Here is a 19164-nt window from a genome sequence, read left to right on the forward strand (position 1 = left end):
TATACTAAACGAAGGCCGTGTAAAACAATACAAGCAGTAAAAATTATACGACGAGAGAGGGCATTGAAGTGGAGTATTAAACTTTTATTAAAACAGCAATAACCGCTCGTAAGTAGGTCGCCTAAGCGATAATTAAACCAGTTTGTGAGGCCTGGCTATTGCTTCCTAAACAAGGGAATTATATACTCGGACAATGGGCCCCCTCTAAAAGGCAAATAAAGCGGCTTAAAACAATTCTCCGTGTGCCCTATCGCTTCCGGTCAGGCCCAGCGTCGTCATCGTCGCGACAATATCACCTAGGAGGCTCTTAGTCTCTTGTTCTGTCATCTAATGACTTGTGATGAAAAGGATTAATTTATAACTAAATTCTAATGAATCAACTCCCAATCCAAACAAATTACCTTTACATAAGTGTTCTGTACATCCTATTACCCAAATCTGCTAATGCAATATGTTGACTGTTTTCTTCAAAGAAGACTCGATTAGAAACTACACAATGGACATAAAGACAAGAACGTTAACAGAAACTTCAGCCAGCACGCTTATAATTTATAAGGCTGTTCTCAGAGCTTCGGACTTGAACTGTGGGAGCCAGTAAAATATTCGAAGTTCAAATATGTCTCTTCAACTCAAAACTCTGAATATATTCGATAGAACTTATAACCGCAACTTTGACTTTTCCTTAGTTATACGCTTATCGTTTATAGTTGCCTACGCTCGAGAACTTGCCTAACCGGAGAAGGGGGTGAGTTAAAGGAAAATAAAAAAATAAATATAATCGCCAAAGGTAAAAAAGGACAAAACAATAAAGAATAAATTACTCCTTAGGCGCCACGTTATTTTTTTCCTTGGAAATAACGAAAACCCCGAAGCATAATGCCCACAATATAGCTAAAATATACCACTATATAAACACTTGTTGAATTATGACCACTGGCGAATACCATTACATGTAGATAACAGAAAACCTAGGGGTGTTACCTACCCACCTGTTGAATTATCGTAATATTCCGTGCAACAACAACAAAAAAAAATGAGTAAATTAACAAGTTGAAAGCAGAGAAAGAACTGCAGAACTATATGTATAAAAGTTTAACAATAATAAGAAATATATATATATATATATATATATATATACAGAGAATGAAAAAAGGAAAAAAAAAAGAATTCTTATCAATTAATAAAACAATTAAAACGTATAGGTTGACTTAACCTTAACTTAAATGATTAACCTTAATAACTATATTTACATTATTATCCAAAACAGTAAAAAAGTGAATATAAAATAAAAACAAAATAAAATGTAGTTCAAACCCCACGTAATCCTTGGGTGCACTCCAAGCCGAACATAAGGTTGTCCGATATTTCCTTTCCCGTCACTGTCACCACTCCAGAATTATAGAGATGTAATGCCGCAACTCTCCTATCCAGGACGTGCTGAAGATTCGTTGCTACGCACTCCACTATATCTCCACTTCTAGTGTTAATGACCGTCTATTGAAGTAAGACACCATAATTTTGAAAAAAACAAAACATATATGACAACATTTCTCATATGGTGATATTTCAGTTCAAACAGTAAAGACAGAGGGCCTTTAAACTATTACCACTTCACATTAAACAATCGTAACGTGTTCCAAAATGAAACTGTTACCTTTACAAAACCAAAACCCACTCGCTTTGAACATACGTGTTCCAAAATCAAACTGTCACCTTCCCAAAACCAAAACCCACTCGTCTGAACATGCGTGTTCCAAAATCAAACTCTCACCTTCAAAAAACCAAAACCTACTCGTCTGAACATATGTGTTCCCAAAATCAAACTGTCGCCTTCACAAAAACAAAACCCACTCCTCTTAAACATATCGCTCGTGTTTTGTTTTCACCATGACAACCGTAACACCCCTTGTCTACTCAGATCTAGCCAGTGTTTTTATTTCACCTTGGCAACCGTAACACCATATTAGATAGAAATCCTTATCACGTTTCCAAAAACACTCGATACCATGTCTTCAAAATTTAAGCTAAATCGTTTTAATCATCCAAATCCTCTGATTCATCATCCAGTTCCATCAATCACTCAAGTCCTAAAACGTTTAAATGGGTAGAGCTAAGAAATACATTATAAAATAAATTTACGATTAAAGTTCTAGCTGTGGCTAGATTCTCCACTCATGTCTAAATTTCTAACGGAATTAGGACTCTTTGTCTTCTGTGGCTTTTCCGTACCAATACAAAGAGTTGTGCTGGAAAATGAAGAGATCCTTGTCTTTTAGCTTTTTGGGATGGTGCTAAGTAAATATAAAAAAAGATGTGTGGGTTAGGATTGAATTTATATATTGTAGATATGGATGAATTTATTTAATATTTTCATTTAACGTTAGGTAAAATATTGTTAAATTTACAACAATGAAATACTAAATATTAAACTCATAGTAGGAAATGATTAACTATAATATTATCAAAATTTCCTTTTAAATATAAACAACAGAACAACCGATTGAAATTTATGTAATTAGCAACTGAAATAAAATTAGTGATTCTCTGAATTATTTCTTTCGTGTTTCTGTTTAGGGATAAAGCTTCTAAAAATAAATAATTCCCACTTAGTTCATTAGTAAAACAAATCTTGAATTGTTAGGAAAAAAATTATATACAAATAGGTATAATTTATAAAATATGTCTTTAGAGGAGTCCTCAGTACGCAGGCCGAGTATAAAAATTGGGTGCATGCAATTTTGTATTTCTTATTATTTCTTCCCTTTATTTTAGTCTGATTTATTATTACTTTACTCTTTTACTTTTTAAATTATGATATAGTTTTATGTCGTTATAAATATCCCCACAATTCCGTGCCGTACCTTAGTTTACTTCTTATTGTTTACTAAATTACAAATTATATGATATAAACTTATATTTTTGACGTTTCGTGGTCTTATCACCAGAATCACACTACATTTTTTCTGCAATTTATATACATCATTAATAATATTATGTGAAAGCTAGTTTATAACCGTATTTTTTTAAACAATATTAAAGTTAATTTATAGTTATTAATAATATACCTTAAAAATAATATATTTTAACATGCATTTTTTACTCCGATTTGTCATCTATCAATTATATAATTTCACCGTGTAGTATGGAAATTAAAATATTAAAACAATGCAAGTAATACATCATTAGTGAGAATCAGATTAAATCCATAGCATTGCTTACATATTGAGTGTCTGTCTCTCTGTGTTGTAGTGACACCTATGATATAAGAATTCTTATAAATTAAATGTTTAAAAAGTATTGCATGTATGTTACAATGGTGTATATCGCTGTTGAATTTATTTTTATTTTATGTTATTTTTTGCATTTGTACAATCATTAATATCACCTATTGTGCAGATATAAAAGTTTTTTCAATTACAAAAAAAAAAAGTAAGTTTTATATATTTTGCAATTATCTGTATTTCACACAGAAAATTTAGCAAAAAAAATCATCTGTAATGAACGCATTCTTTACACAACCTATTGATCAATCAATCTATTAATGTTTGATTAATTAATATTAAGTGCACCGGCCCTTATAAATCACCCGTTCCGACAATGAATATGGAGCTCGTATAAAGGGCAGATTAGACGATAAATCGAAGAGATGGATGATTATCGATAGTTGGGGTCCCAGCCACCGAGATTTCACTAAGGGCCAGATATTTCACGCCTCTCTTACTTACGTCACACCTCGCCCCCTCGCAACATGGGGATATGAGATATAGCTAAGGCCTCCCTCACCTCAATGCTTTTCTTAGCCTCCTTTACATTTATAAGAAGTAAATGTAGCCTAAAATAATTATATATTTATCTGTACATGTGTATGTGTAGATTTTTCTGGACTGTCGAATATGTATTTATGTATTTTTAAGCGACATAGAGCGTTATTTTTGTTCTTAATTGTGTCTTATTTATTAAACCATTAGCATCATTAAAAATAAATACATGTAAAACGTATAACAGAAATAAACATACTGGTTTGGAAAATCAAAATAAAAAAACACCTTACACAGTTACCTACATTTCACTCTTGATCAGTATCATCCAACTTTAGCGTGTTAGTTTTAGTTGTAATTACAGTTTCTCGTTATGTAGAAGACTGAGATACAACTCAATTGTAATTAGTGGTTCTATTTATTAATTTTAATTTGTATTTAGTACATTTTAGAGTTTTATTGCATGTCATAATTAGATGAAGAGTAAATTATTGAATCTTTGGTCCTCAATTCAATTTGTTATTGACGGAATAATCTCTCTCTCTCTCTCTCTCTCTCTCTCTCTCTCTCTCTCTCTCTCTCTCCCCCCCCTCTCTTTTGTTTATAGTTGTCTCTTGAGAATCTTTCAATAACACAACTATATTGCGGCTCAGATTACACATTTTTATGAATAACTATTAACATAAATCAGTTAAATTTGGCCAAATAAAATTAAATTTAGCCAAAATGTATTTTTCTTATTGACTGATTCTCAAGGTCCACAAAAATATATATCATATACACATCCGTTAGAATTGGTAAAATCAATCTCTTTTATTGCATCTGAAATGCATTTTCTGAAGGGTCTGAGAAAAGGGAATATGGCAGACTTAGATTGGAATGCACTATTGTGTTTTCTGCAACGGTACTGTGTCTGCTGGCTGATAACAGGGCTCTCTAGTTGCCTTGTTGTCAGTAGTAAATTAGTTGTCCTGACTTGTTACTTCTGTTTACAACATTTTAGGCTTTTTTTGTTATAAATGTCAGGATGACAGGGTTAGGGCAATGCTAAAAGCAATTAAAGAATTTGATGCGCCTCCGTGAAATGTATTCCGTTACTCTTGGCAGCCAAGTGTCGTTTGGATGTAGTTGGATTTGGAAATTCCGTATTCGACAACTGTAAACTGAGGTCATTTATAGAAAACTTAATATTTGTGTTACATCCCTTTAAATTAAATTAAATCCTACGTCAATAATTAAAAATTATCATTGCTCTATATTCACGAATTCAACTACTATATTCAATAATAAATTCACACTTCATACTAAATATTTCATGACGAATTGTTGACATAGCTATCAACTGTATAGATCGAATTCAAAAACGTATGATATTACCTGATGTCTGAAATGGATGAGGATAAGTACTAAATCTTATACCTAGTGTGATACACGGATTGGATTTTAAATGATGACTAAGTGCCCGTAGGTGGTTACCTCCCTTATACCTGCATTCTAGTTATCTTATTCAGTTAGGCATTTTGTGGCTAAATAAGGCAGGCTGGAAGAAAAAAAAATCTATTTTTTGTGTATTATAAATAAGAACTTAATGTATCTGAAGATTTCACGAACTTTAGTTTCTAATTAGCTTTTAAATATTTATAATTATATTGATTTACAGTCAAATATAATTTTCTTGAACCCGAACATTAATTTCTCTGATTTTTATTTTAAGTGACCGGATTCCTCCGCCTTGTTATCCAAAAGGTGAGAAGGGAAGAAGGGTGTCGGAGGCAGACCAGCTGATCCCAAGGGTCACATCGATACACACCTGGGTCTGGCATCTTTCAAGGGACTAAACATTTTAGCAATATATACCTTTTGTCTTATCTTCCTCTACGGTAAATGCATCTCAAAACAATATGTCAGTTCCTTCTGTCACTGAATACTTTGTATGTTTATATCGTCATTTAATAGCATGTCTCTATTGATATTTCAAACAACCTGTGCAACGTAAATAATATTATTATTGGTTTAATTATTTAAATTATATTTGGCATTCCATAAATTATTTAGTTCTTGCGGTAATTTTGGTCTATGTTTTGATCGTGTAGAAGTAGAAAGTAAGAATTTTTTTTTCAATTAATAAAATTGTTACTGGACCTAATACAATACAGTTTTGTGAGAAAAACAAATTTCGACGTTACATGTTAAGAATGGATTACGAATACTAAATGTGTGAAATATTATTAATCGTCATATTACGAACGACGTCACAATCAAATTATTACTTTCTTCGATAACCTCCCCCGTCAGTCTTGTTGGTACCCGTGATGCGGCAAGACGGATGCGCTGGGATCGTATGAGCTCTGCTCTACCCCTCACACGTGGGGAATAGGATGGCCTCAGGGATCCACAGGTCGATTGTGTAAATATTATACAGGAGTGTAAATTTGACTAGAGATTCCTTTATTTTTATCATTATTTTATTTATTTATTTTTTCATACACTAATTTTATTTTGTTTATTTTCTTTAACCTTCTGTATATATTTTAGGAAAGATTTTATTTATTTTTATTTACTTTTTTTCTTTTCCATTTCTTTTTCAATCTTATTTTATTTTATTTTATTATGAATGTGATCATTGCCCACAACAGTGTGACAGATTGTAATATCTATCAATAAATAAAGTTTAAAAAACACTACCCTTTAACCTCTCTCTTTATTCCCTCATTTACCTTTTCCTCCCCCAAACTCCCACTTCTTATTATTCATCATCATTATTATTACCATTTATTTTATTATTTTCATTTGTCTGTTATTTTTGGTGCTCCTTATCTCCAAATAAGAAATATTAAATTAGAATTTCTGTAGCACAACAATTTCAAATACATGTAATTTATTCAAGCTAAGTAGATTATTTATCTTAGAAATGATTTTAAGTAAACATATGAAATCACTACTACTTAAAAAGGGACCAAAATATGGTTTAAGGTAATTAAAATATGTTTAAAAATCATATTCAAGTTCCACTCAAAAAATATAATTTATTATTTTTTCCCCATAAAAAGCTGTTAACTGCTTTGTCAAAAGACTACGTTCGTTAGTCCTGGTGTCAATTTTTATTTGGAGTGTCCACTTTCCGGTTAATCAACTTATTCAATGTAGTTGACAAGCCAATACCACCATATCGACTCGTTGGTTGATAACATAAAAAAATATTGCCTTTTATTAAGATAAAAATATTCCAGCCATTTTTTTCGTGTTGCCACTCTTGTTTTAGAAAATAAATAGTATAGAAGTTTTTTTTTTTTTACTTTTCTACCAAAATAAATGGCATAAATAAATAGTGCCTAATGGCAAAATTAAAAAGGAATATTTTGGGAAACTAATTTAATGCTTTAGTTTTGCATAAATTATTGCAGTGAAAAGATATTGTAAAATTTAATACTTTCTCAAAAGAATTTTAATACAATCTTGGATAGGCTGAGGACTACGTATACTTCATTTTTTAAATAAAAACTAGGCTTATTAAACCACAAGGTTTTTAATATATTAATAATATGTTTAAATTTCTGAAAGAAGCCAATAAACTTAAATTCTTTTATAGGAAGTATAGAAAAAAATTTAGGAGATTGAATTTCATAAAAAAAAATTATTGTGTTTAAACTATCTAGCCGATTTTTTTTTTGTATTAAACGCAACGGGGACAAGTAGCTCAGCGATGAATCTCGATACTGGATCTCATCATCTTGTTTTATCTCATGATGGCGTCCTATTAGATGTCGTAAGGTCATCTCTCAGTCTATTGTGAAGATGGATTAAATCGTAAAGTATTGAGGAATGATGTTATTTGAAAGGCAATTAAATTTAATAAAATAATCGAAATTGGACCACGCAAAAATACTGCTCATCAAACTTTAAAAAATTCAATCATGTGTATAAAGTTATTTTAGCTAGTTTTCATAGAAAAAACTTTATTAACTTTTTTTCACACACTTGGAAAGTTCTGGGTGTTCAATTGTCTTAGTCCAGGTAACTAAATTTCTAGCTAACATCTATATTAAAAAAATATAGATAAAATATCTCATTATAAAAATTATTATTATTACATCGTTCCATATATCATAATATATGATTTTTTTTTAATTTAATATTTGATTTTTTAATTTTTTTTTTTTAATATGCCATCTAAGTGTTGTTATTAAATTTTAAATTCCTCAGTATCACAGAAATCCCGCCATCTCCATGGTTTTAATTTCTAATTCCATTTCCAATCCCAGTTTCATATCCCATTTCCCCGAAGTATCGTTTACCCATCTTCTGATAATCAATGTACATCTAAAACCTACTCAGTACTACCATCAGCTCGGCTATTCAAAACACGTAGGACCATACTCAGCTTCTATTCCCAAACCCTTCCCATCTTTTTCCCCTATATATCATCCAATGGTATGATGTCATATTTCATTATTATTTGAATTTAAACATACAGATACATTTTTTGTTGTTTTTTTATGTAGAATTGTTTTATCTTAAAAACATAAAGTATGTCTATCCGAACGCGTAAATAAATAGTAATTCTTATTTCCATTTTTCCTTATTCATCTGACACAAACTGTGAATAGAAATAAATATGTTAATGTCTTTGAAATCGTAAAAAAAAAACGGGAAAAATTAGTTATATGGTTATCATAATAAGAGGTTATAAAAAAACTTAAACTTTTCTTCTTTTTTTTTATTGTTATAATGCCGTTAGAATCATCAGAGGAAACATACATACTTATGCACATGCATGGATTAAGATGATTATTTACTCCTTTAAATCCACTGTGGATCGATTACCCAGCCTTTATAAACTGGGTACATTCAACTGCAAGGAATACTAGCGGTTGCATATAAGCTTGTCTAAATTACCATCTCCCATGATCAATTTTAGAGCAATATTCATACTTTGTAGCATAGTACCTTCACTTTTCATGCAGTTGTTGCGCGAGAGTACCTTTAATTATGGTTAATATATAGATATATATATGAAAAAATTGAGAAACTGACAGGTGGATATTCTTGAAAGAGGTTAAAACATGCTAATGAGAGGTGAAGAAACATATTTTTAAAATAAAAATTATCTTATAAAACTTTAAACAGTTTAATAATATATTACGAATAGGGTAATTTACTCCCTCCTTTTGGAACATTCTGAAAAAAATGAAGGAGTGAGATTTTAATTTATTTAAACATAAAAAAGAGCCTAGAAGCAAATACCTTTAGCATTTCCAATTGAAAAATAAGTGTCGAGCGAAAAATCACTTCAGAACTTTCCTGCTTTTTGGGTGTGAAATAAGGGAGTCTTTTGGTAATAGCGCAGTTTCCCTCACAATGACTGTATCAGCAGAATCGACGCAAGCGACTAAGGGTCTGACTAGTAATCTAGGAAAATCCAAAGGTCTACCCACTATCGTCCCATTCCTCTCCAGCCATCCAGCCATCTCATCCCCCCCCCCTTTTATCAATATTTAACATATTTTTTAAGGGAGTGAAGGAAAACGTTTCGACCTACAGTTTTTATTTTATTTATTCTTATTGACTACAAAAAATAATAAAGCATACTTTTTAATAGAATCCTAATGTAATAACTGACTAAATCAGAATTGAATCAAACAATCGATTGTAGATCCAATATGAATTTTTATAGTGCTTTACCTACGGGGTCGGAGTGAAAAAAACGACCTTTTTTATATTTTTATTTACTACTTATGGATCTATTTTATGGAGGTAAAATATATCCTTTATAGTAGAACAAAAGGAATAGAATAGTTCTTATTTTTTATGCGTGTGATAACCAACTTAGGCAAAAATAAAAATTATTTGAGTAAAGGAATTTTAAATTGTGGCATAGTGATTTTTTTTTTGTTAAAAACATTTGAAGGGGTCATTTATTTTATCAGATTCTTCCTGAACTACAGAAGTATTCCAATTTTAAATATCGTGTACTGTCAGTACATACGTTTTAAAATTAATCTTACAGACACCCTTCAAGCTCTTCTTCTACAACATGGTTGAACTTTACATTATTCTTGTGTGCTAACTTCTCTGCCCAATTCCTCTACAAGCAGCTCACTCCTAGAACACTCATCTTAATTACGCTAGAGCCTGCAGCACTTTAATCTCCACTGGGGGCACCGGGCCTGCTTTGAGGACCCCCTTTGGCTATCCTAACAATGCCCTCTGGAAGTGATCTTTATCTACCTGGAACTGATCAAAACCTCACTGGGCCAATCAACTCGAGAGCCTTGATAGTTTATTGTTTACGAATGCTTAAACATCTTTTTCTATTTAACAAGCTTGTAAAAAAAAAAATCATTTAACTGCTATATTGGTTTTCTTTGAAATTAAAAGCTTGAAATGAACTGTCTTTATAAAATTTAAAGATTTAAATAAAAAGCTATACATCTCATAATAAGGAGCTCCTAAAGTAACCTTTTAAGTACAATTTATAATTTTCAATTTATTTCACCTTAAGATTTAATTTTAAATCTTTACCTGATAAATTTAATTTTCACCTTCAAGATGTGTAGTTACAGTAAAAATATGCCATACTTTAAAAGCCATAGGTTTGTTTGTTTATTCAGAAATTAAGGCGTAAAACCTACCGGTCATCAACGCCATATGCAACCAAAGCCATAGCATATCAAAGCCATAGGCAATAGGTTTTAACTATTTAAATATGGTTAGCGGATTGACTATATTGATATACGTTCTCATAAGTTATGGATAAAAAAATCTTAATCCACTGACACTGGAGCAGGCCACGTCCAGCTAGTAATGTGAGAAGCTTATTACTCATTAAGATGAAATAAAAGTATTCGATTCTAATCCCATGTCTTCTTAAAAGTCTAGTAGCTGATGTTTGCCTACATAGTCGATTACACCAGTTTATAGCATCAAAGTGGGTGCTCCAAATGTATGCTGCAAGCAAACTGTATTCAAATAAAAATACATCTAGTAAATTAGATGTATAATCGTAATGGTATGATACAGGTATGTAGAGAAACTACCTATTGGTAGCACTCTAACATTTCTTGATTATAAGGTCTTCTCCAGGCCATCTTCTTTTTAGGCGCATCGGAGTATTGTCAGGAATGAAAAGGGGCACATTAAAAACTAGTGGGTTTGGATAGTTTGGGAATTTATATCTGGTTGGGGCTAGATCGGTTGTATATGGAACATTAAGATCTTTGTGGATGATTTTATTTGAGACAAAGTAATGAGTATTGAGGGTTTTACAAAGGATTTATGATTGTAAGGATTGGATAAGAGAGGAATTCGAAGGTTTAGTGGAGCTCTAAAGCTCAACTCCGTTTGTCTAGGCAAAGCCTTATTGTAGTCATGTAGATCAGTCTTTTGTAATTGATTTGTAAGCTGAGACCGTTTTCCTAGAATTGCTGTAATAGTCGGAATCGATGTGCAGTTCCCATTCTTTTCAGTCTTGTGTGAGGATTCCAATTAATTTGTTGGTCCAAATGTAGTTCAAAGTAGCGGATCCATTCGACAGGAAAGAAATAATTAAATTAAACTATCAAATATATTGTGCATTACAGCATTTACTTTGCACTATTTTTTCTTCTTTTCCTACATATTCAACCAATCTAATGACAATTGTGCCGAAATTTCTTTATTTAGCTTAACAAGGGTGCTACGAAATATTGTAATCCTTACAAAACTCCCTTGCTGAAACAGGCTTGGTAACTGCTACATTACACGATCACTGTCCGTAACAGTTAATTATTTCTTACTATTTAAACAGTTTTAACTAATGATTGACTGACGCCCTATTGATTTCGGGCTTGTTGATCTGGTTTTCTGATAAATGAATTTCAATTTTCGTAACTCCACCGTTTTTACCATGATTGCGAAAAACAGTTAAATGCTGCTAAAAATATTTTTAAGGTTCAGCGATAATGAATGAAATTTGAAAGTATTATTCTATTTATAATTTTCGAAAAAAAATGGATTACAGTTTTTATATGTTGGAAGATATTCAGTGTTCGTAATATTGTTCCTGGACTGAAAATCTTGTTGCCACTTATATCTTAAAATTAATTATAATAATACATATTTGTAATATTTATTTTTACATGTATTTGTTACTTTTTTATATCTATTTGTTATTTTTTTTATGTATACATATATATCTATCACTACTTTTATCAATTATATGATATATATATTAAGAGTTTATATTCTTATTTATTTAAAATGAATATTAGTTGTATTTTGTATTTTATGTATTTATCTATTTCAAAGAGGGGAAAAAATGAGGAAAGTTACAATGGATTGAAAGAGAAAATATGAAAAAAACAAAAAGATAGATATCAACAAAAAATATATAATAAAGTATAGAAAGAGGGGAAAAAATAATGAAAAAGATTAAACAAAAAATAGGTAATTAAAAAGTCATATACTATTATTATATATTGTTTACATGTTATGCCTTTATGTTGTAAGATTAAAAGAAATTGTCTGATTAGATTTGAATAACTATGCTGTGAAGTTGGGCAGTTCATCTTTGTTGTTTTTGAATAAATTACAGTATTTCGAATAAGGAAATATTTTTACTAGTGATTTACTGATAAATTCGTGATCCTAACTTTGAAAAAACATAGATCATTTTATTGATTTATTGAGTACATGATCTTTACTAACGCCAGAACAATTTATGTTATTTGATTTTGAATCCTACGACCACAAGTCCATTAGTGCTTGGCAGAGTAAGAGGAGAAGATTAAAGCCCTTTCGTTTTGAATTAGTCCAACTTTCGTTGAGCTCATCTGCTTTTCCTTTCGAAACTTTCGGTTACTTGAAATACTCACCTCTTCTTTAGTAATCAAGCTAAAGTTCTGATTTTATATGGAGTAAAAAAGAAATTTTTTTTTACTATGTATCATAAGATAAGTGTTAAAGCCCAAAATCTTTGGTTTCTATTTAGGTTAATTTTGTTTTGACAACTTTCCAAGTGATTTTTAATTTTGTTAGTTGTAAGTTTATGTTTATTCATTTTTTTTTTAACTATAAGTAATTTTAATTTTGTAAATAAAAATAAGGTATATAAGGAGGTTCTACGTTTATAAATAAATTGCGGAGGTGTAACACGTGCGGAGCAATACCGAAGGCAGTGGCACCAGTTCCTGTATAATCGCGGATGAGGCAGTTGGCAGTGAAGATTTAGATAGCACTGGAGCGATGTTAGTTGGCTTTGGCACGGCGTAAGACGAGAGACGCACTGCTTCACGGACGCTCCACCGCCATTGTTTGGACTCTTGTTTGTTGGAGCTATTGGAACCTTTTCACCCACTCACCGGCAGTCACCACTGTTCAGTCTACAGTTTTTTGGAGTCGTCGGGTTGCCCGGTAACCTCTCTCTCACCAGCTCGCCAGCGGTCATCCTGGTCAACCAACTCTAGACTTGTGATGTTATGATATGCGCATATCGACGCCACGCCCATCTGTGAATAACTTTTATGTCCTTCCTTCGAGTTTCATATTTTCTTTTTTGCTTAATTAACTTATTATTTCTAGTGTAAATAGATTTTTTTTGTTTATATATGTATCAAAATATGTTTATCCTTTTTACTCCACGATTCACTATCTTATTTTTTGTAACAACATAACAGTTCATTTTTTTTGTTTATATTTTAATTAATTAAATTTTTGTATCACTTGGAAAGTTATTTTTTTTTTATTATTTCATTTTCTCAATTTTTTTTTTTTTTTATGTGATATTTATTTCAGGTCCTCCGTTAATTTTTTTTGTTTTATTTTATCTCGAACCAGCGTACATTTCCCTCTGGGGAAGAGGTCGGTTTTCACATACGAAACACCCCTCGCCCCAACAATAAGCATGGATTGAATTTTTATTCTATTAATATTTAGACCTACTCTTCCACTTATTAACTTTAATACTAAGCAATAGAAAGGTCTGAAATAGTATTAATTTAGTGGGGGATACTGTATATTTAATATTAGGCTAAAACATTATATTTCAAGGGTCAGTCATTGTGCCGCTGTTATCCATCATATACAGACATGACACACCACTTAAACTTGTCCCGTTATAATCAGTAGGCGTTCCGGCAATTCTCACTTGGGACACAACTCCAGTACTCCATAACTCCTACACTAACTTTTCCGAATCCTCTACATCATCTTTTACAAACTGGTCTGATATTTTTACAAATATCTTAACCGTGCTCGATCGCAAAATCTTACTGTCACGTAAGGAAACTAATAGTTTCTAATTATTAAAAAAAAATTCTCAAAGTTTTGAACATTTGACACTCTGCAAGAAGACGATTTGTCAACAAACTAAACAATAATAAACAAAGACCTGCTTGAAAATCACTTTAAATTCAAGATTGCGAAATCAAAATGAATTCTAGGTTATTCTATTTTTTTATTTTATTTTTTGTATGCACTAAGTAAAAATTTTAATTCTTTCTAGGTTAAATGTTTGTCAGAAAAACTAAGTTAGGAAAGAGACTTTTGTCTGACGTAGTGAATATTTTAGCCCGAGCATATCGTCATACTTGTTGTTTATATCTCGTAAAACAGGTATAGAACATAAAGTGATCCTAACTTTCATTTTGAAATTAAGTAAAAACAATCAATCAGTAAGGTAACACTTTTCTATAAAATATACAGAAATGAAGTTATATAATGTTTTTTTTCATAACACTGCTTGTTTAAAGTAAAAAAGAAAGCAAAAATTAAAGGAAAATATTTATTTTGTATTTTAGTGTATGGATAGTAGGTCTAATGTAACGATACTTCCATACAAAGTACTGCACCCCTAACCCTTCATGGTTTATACAGCATTGATTTTTTAAAAATTAAAATAATAATTAACAATACGTAAATAATAAATAAAATCAATAAGGAATAAGGTATCATATTGAAATAAATAAAATGGAAATATATTTATACATACATGGTATTTATTATAACATATCATTTGTGATATTAGATCTACTCACCTATTTATTCAAATAATCTGTGATGGTTGGGAAGTGATGTGATGGCAAGATTGTTAATGTTAACCTCAATGGTGGCGTTAGTGAATAGACTGAACTGGGTTTGCCACTGCCAAAATTATTATCAACATTATTATTTCCGTCGTATTTTTGTTGTAGTGGCAAAAACAAATGTAAAATAATTGAAACCTATCACTATATATATAGATTGAATAATTAATTATTTGTGTGTTTTGTTAGGCTAAAATAAAAGAATTTTTTTTTCGTAGCCTCCTGAAAAGATTTTAATTGTAGTATTTATTACGTACATACAGGAAGTATGCTATATGCATAGCTGGGTATGAAGGATACCTTGGATTGCCTTGGCATAAAATAAACCCAATATTGTTTTTCATAACTGTGTAATATGTTTTTCTATTTGTTCGAGAACAAACATTGTTTAATTTTTTTTATATATGATTGTTTGAGAGTAGTTTAGTTTTTTATTAATTTTCACAATTTTGATTCTTTTTTTCACTCAACTTTTATTCCTTAAATTCTCCAACGTTTCGGCCCTCAGGCCATTCTCAAGGATACAACCTTCAAAATTGATGTCATTGCTTTTTTAAAATTCCAAAATTGCAGGCTAACTGCCCTTGTCGCATATAAACTTCTTTTTTTTTTTTAAATTGATATCCTAGATTTAAAAGTTTTTTACAAAACACTTTCCCTCTTTCATTTATATTTACAAGGTAAATGAATATTTACAAGATAAATAAAAGAGGGAAAGTGTTTTGTAAAAAAGTTTTAAATATAGGATATCAATTTTTTAAAAATAGGTTCATATGTGAAAATGTCAATTAGCCTGCAATTTTGAGTTTTTAAAAAAGCAACGACATCAATTTTGAAAGTTGTATCCTTGAGAATGGTAGCCGAAACGTTGGAGAATTTTAAATAATAAAAGTTGAGAAAAAAAAGGATCTAAATTGTGTAAATTGATAATAAAATAAACATTGTTGTTTAGACCAATAGAGAGTGTAACTTATGTTCATATTTCATCATTACAATTGGAACACGCAGAAAAAATCAATCAACAAATAATATGTCACTAATTAATTTCATCAGCATCTGAAACTTTTTATCGTTCAAGAAAGAATTGAATTACAATAATTTATTATCTTCTTCTTTCAGAGAGGAAAAAAAAATCTCCTTTTTCCTTTTTTTATTGGAGAACAACAGATCCCTCCCCGCTGATAGCCTGATAATAGGTATAAAAATGGATCAAGGAGGAGTTATAGGAAATTCGAACCAGGGCACGGAGGTAGAAGGTATTTTCAGGGAGGGCCTGAATTATTTGCAAGGATATTGGCACTGATCAGCGGGAAATGGATCCCTCCATTTTATATAATGGCCTCTGATAATTAACATCGCCTCTCTTCTCTCCTCTTTTATCGCTTAGTTCGGCCTCTGTTTATTTGCTCTTCTCTTAGGGTTTCCTCTCATGGCTAGCCATATGTAGTCACTTTAAATTATCTATTTCACTTTTTTATAACACAATGTTGGTTTAGTTTAAAATTTATTTCGTCTATTATGTATGTTTAATCGTTTATTTAAACATTATTGTATTATTATGTAATGATATTCATATCGTAAAATGAACAAGAAATGAATATAACTTTGATAATAAAGTTTTTTGTTTTTTAATATGCTCTAATGTTTTTATACTTTCAAAATACATATAATTTCTAGTCGTCAAGCTTTAAATTACGGCTTAGGATTTAGGAATAATTTTTTTAAATTAATTTATTTAATGTTATTTAGAACTGTACAAGTAATAAATACAATAAGTAAACGTGTTGTATGTTTACACTTTAAATAAAAACTTATACAATTTACACTTGAAAATCATGGGAAGGGACCAACCATTGGTGGTATCAACCATTAATTTAATTAAAAATAATTTAAGCAACAATTTCAAAATTGTTGAGGTGAAAAAACTTCCAAGATGGATATAATCTATTCTATATTTTTCATTTTGCAACGTTTCGGGAAACTTTTGTCATACTGAAATTTTCTCTATTAAAATGATGTCATCTATATAAACATAGTTCAAAATTGCTTTAAACTACATTATTTAGTAAGTCAAAAACAATAAATTAAATAATGTAATGTAAAGAAATTTTTAACTATGTTTATATAGATGACATGACTGCAATAGGAAAATTGAAAACATGACAAATATGTGTAAAAGTTCATGAGCATGGGACAATCCTAGGATTTCGTCTTGTAGTAAATGCTTTCTCATGATGTGGAGTACAATGCCTCCAATGTGTTTTGGGTTGAAATTTGTGTGTTTGGTACATTAGGTTCAAGGAGGTAAAGCAAAGTTAATGGTTCTCTCAGATCGGCAGATTTCACAGCAGGCGTTGATTGATGAAGCTCTTTAGGATAAAAGCTGAGAGGTAAGGTTTATACCTTACATTGCCTTTCACCTTGCAAGCAATAAAGGACCTGTTCTATTTTATTATTTACAATATTCATTGCATATAATTTATTATCAATTATTTAATTTTATATTAATCGATGGTTTGTTCTTATACTCGTCTATTTGGGTTAGATTTCCTTATCGAAAGGTTTTAATAGAATATTACAAGGACAAATATTATTTCGATCCAAAAATCATGGAAATTCATGATTTTGAAAACATGCTATACTTGATCAGAGCATTGTTAGTCAAATTATTTCCACTAAAAGCAATACCCATTGTTTGGATCCCTGGAAAAAAAAGAACAACATAATATCTTTTCAATATCACCCTGTTGTCCATATAGGATTCAGTAACATGTCTTGATGGTCATTAATGTTTTAAAAAATACCCTGAATGTGAATATTTTCTTTTCGTAAAAAGTTGCTCTGATTTCCTTGACCTTCACTGGCTTCCACTAGTAGAAAAAGTGGAAGACAGTTGGGGAGAGCTGAGATGAATAGGGTTGATGCAGATGGATTTGGTAACCCAAATCTTGCAAGAATTGCAACGTGTGATATCTTATATTAAAAAAAAAATCAAGTAATCACCAATATTCTGTACAAGACAAGTCAATTATATTTAATGTAAGCCGTAACTAGTCCTTTATTTTTACACTTATTTGTTCTTTTTCAAAGATACTTGTTTTGAATTGAAAATATTAGTTTACTTTCTGTTTAGTATTATTATCTTTTTTACTCAACGATCTAATGAATATACTTTTAATTTCAGAGATCGTGGAGGGTGTGAGGAGCGGAGGGAAATGCCTGCGACCCTCAACGACGGAGCTCTGCTGCGATGAAGAGGTATCGGCGCTGATGAAAAGATGCTGGGCGGAGGACCCTGCAGACAGGCCTGATTTCAACTCGCTTAAGACAACCATCAGAAAGTTGAACAAGTAAGCTGTCATAATCATTACATAAAATAAATGCTGTTTTTTTTTGTCACTCTTAATGGCATTAAATTTGCCTATAGTCAAAATTAAAATTAACAATTAATGAAAATTAGCGAATTTAGACTATATTTATTTATAATTAATTTTCATAATTATGTCTACGAATTATGCAATTTCGAGGGAAAAAAGATTGGATTTCTTGAATCCTATACTGCGAAGTTATTATTATATATATTGTTTTAATCCATATTATATTGATATTGGAACAGTTCACAATTGTGCATACAACAGAAGATAATTGATTTATACATTTTTAACTTTAAAAAATTGAAATCTTTTGTTATAAGTTTAAACACCTGAATCATTAGTCGAACGAAGGGCTGCTTTAGATTTTAAATATGGAATGGTGTGGGCTAATGAAATTGATAATTCTAATAATTAAAAATAAGTCTAATAATTAGTTAATATATTCTTCGTGCGTGCCCTGGCTGTAAGTCCATAGATTTATTTTCCTTAGAGAACAGACACTCCATCCATTTCACTGTATGATTGTTGTTTTCATTGACACCGCCTAATAAATTCTTGGAACATATCTACTTAAAGTTCTGAGTAGTTTTAGAAGAAACTTTAGGAATATGAAGCTGTCAATTTTTCATTTTTTCGACAAAAGTATTCGAAATCGGAGTTTCCATATTCAATCCGTAAAAGGAGGACGACTAGAAACTACGAAGAACCGATCTTGCTTTCTTTCTAGTCCAATTAAGTTCTCATAGGGACCACAAAGCCATAGTAAACTGTAAACAAAAATACATAAAATCTGTGTACTTTTAGGGTTTGAATTCAGTAAGTCGATCAACTTTATAGCGATTATTTCTTTTGAGGCCTGGATGATTATTAAACAATATTAATATTAATTTTCCATTACATGATCTGTGGTATAATTTATAAATTTTATGATCTCAGTGGTCAAACATTTCCTGAGTTAATGATATTTCTTAT

At 30.7% G+C, this 19164-nt stretch overlaps 1 protein-coding gene across 6 annotated transcripts in view; it reads left to right on the forward strand.

Annotated features, from left to right (window-relative positions):
* Positions 1 to 19164, forward strand: part of LOC106678192 (atrial natriuretic peptide receptor 1) — a 1188520-nt gene that overhangs the window by 1031907 nt on the left and 137449 nt on the right. For all 6 annotated transcript variants that reach the window (XM_067048967.1, XM_067048969.1, XM_067048970.1 and 3 more), the window contains one exon: positions 18003 to 18168. In XM_067048967.1, the coding sequence (XP_066905068.1) occupies positions 18003 to 18168 (166 nt within the window). The remainder of the gene's footprint in view (positions 1 to 18002; positions 18169 to 19164) is intronic.

This window comes from Halyomorpha halys, unplaced genomic scaffold (genome assembly GCF_000696795.3).
Source record: "Halyomorpha halys isolate HHAL.00 unplaced genomic scaffold, Hhal_1.1 Scaffold128.1, whole genome shotgun sequence".
NCBI classification, from domain to species: domain Eukaryota; kingdom Metazoa; phylum Arthropoda; class Insecta; order Hemiptera; family Pentatomidae; genus Halyomorpha; species Halyomorpha halys.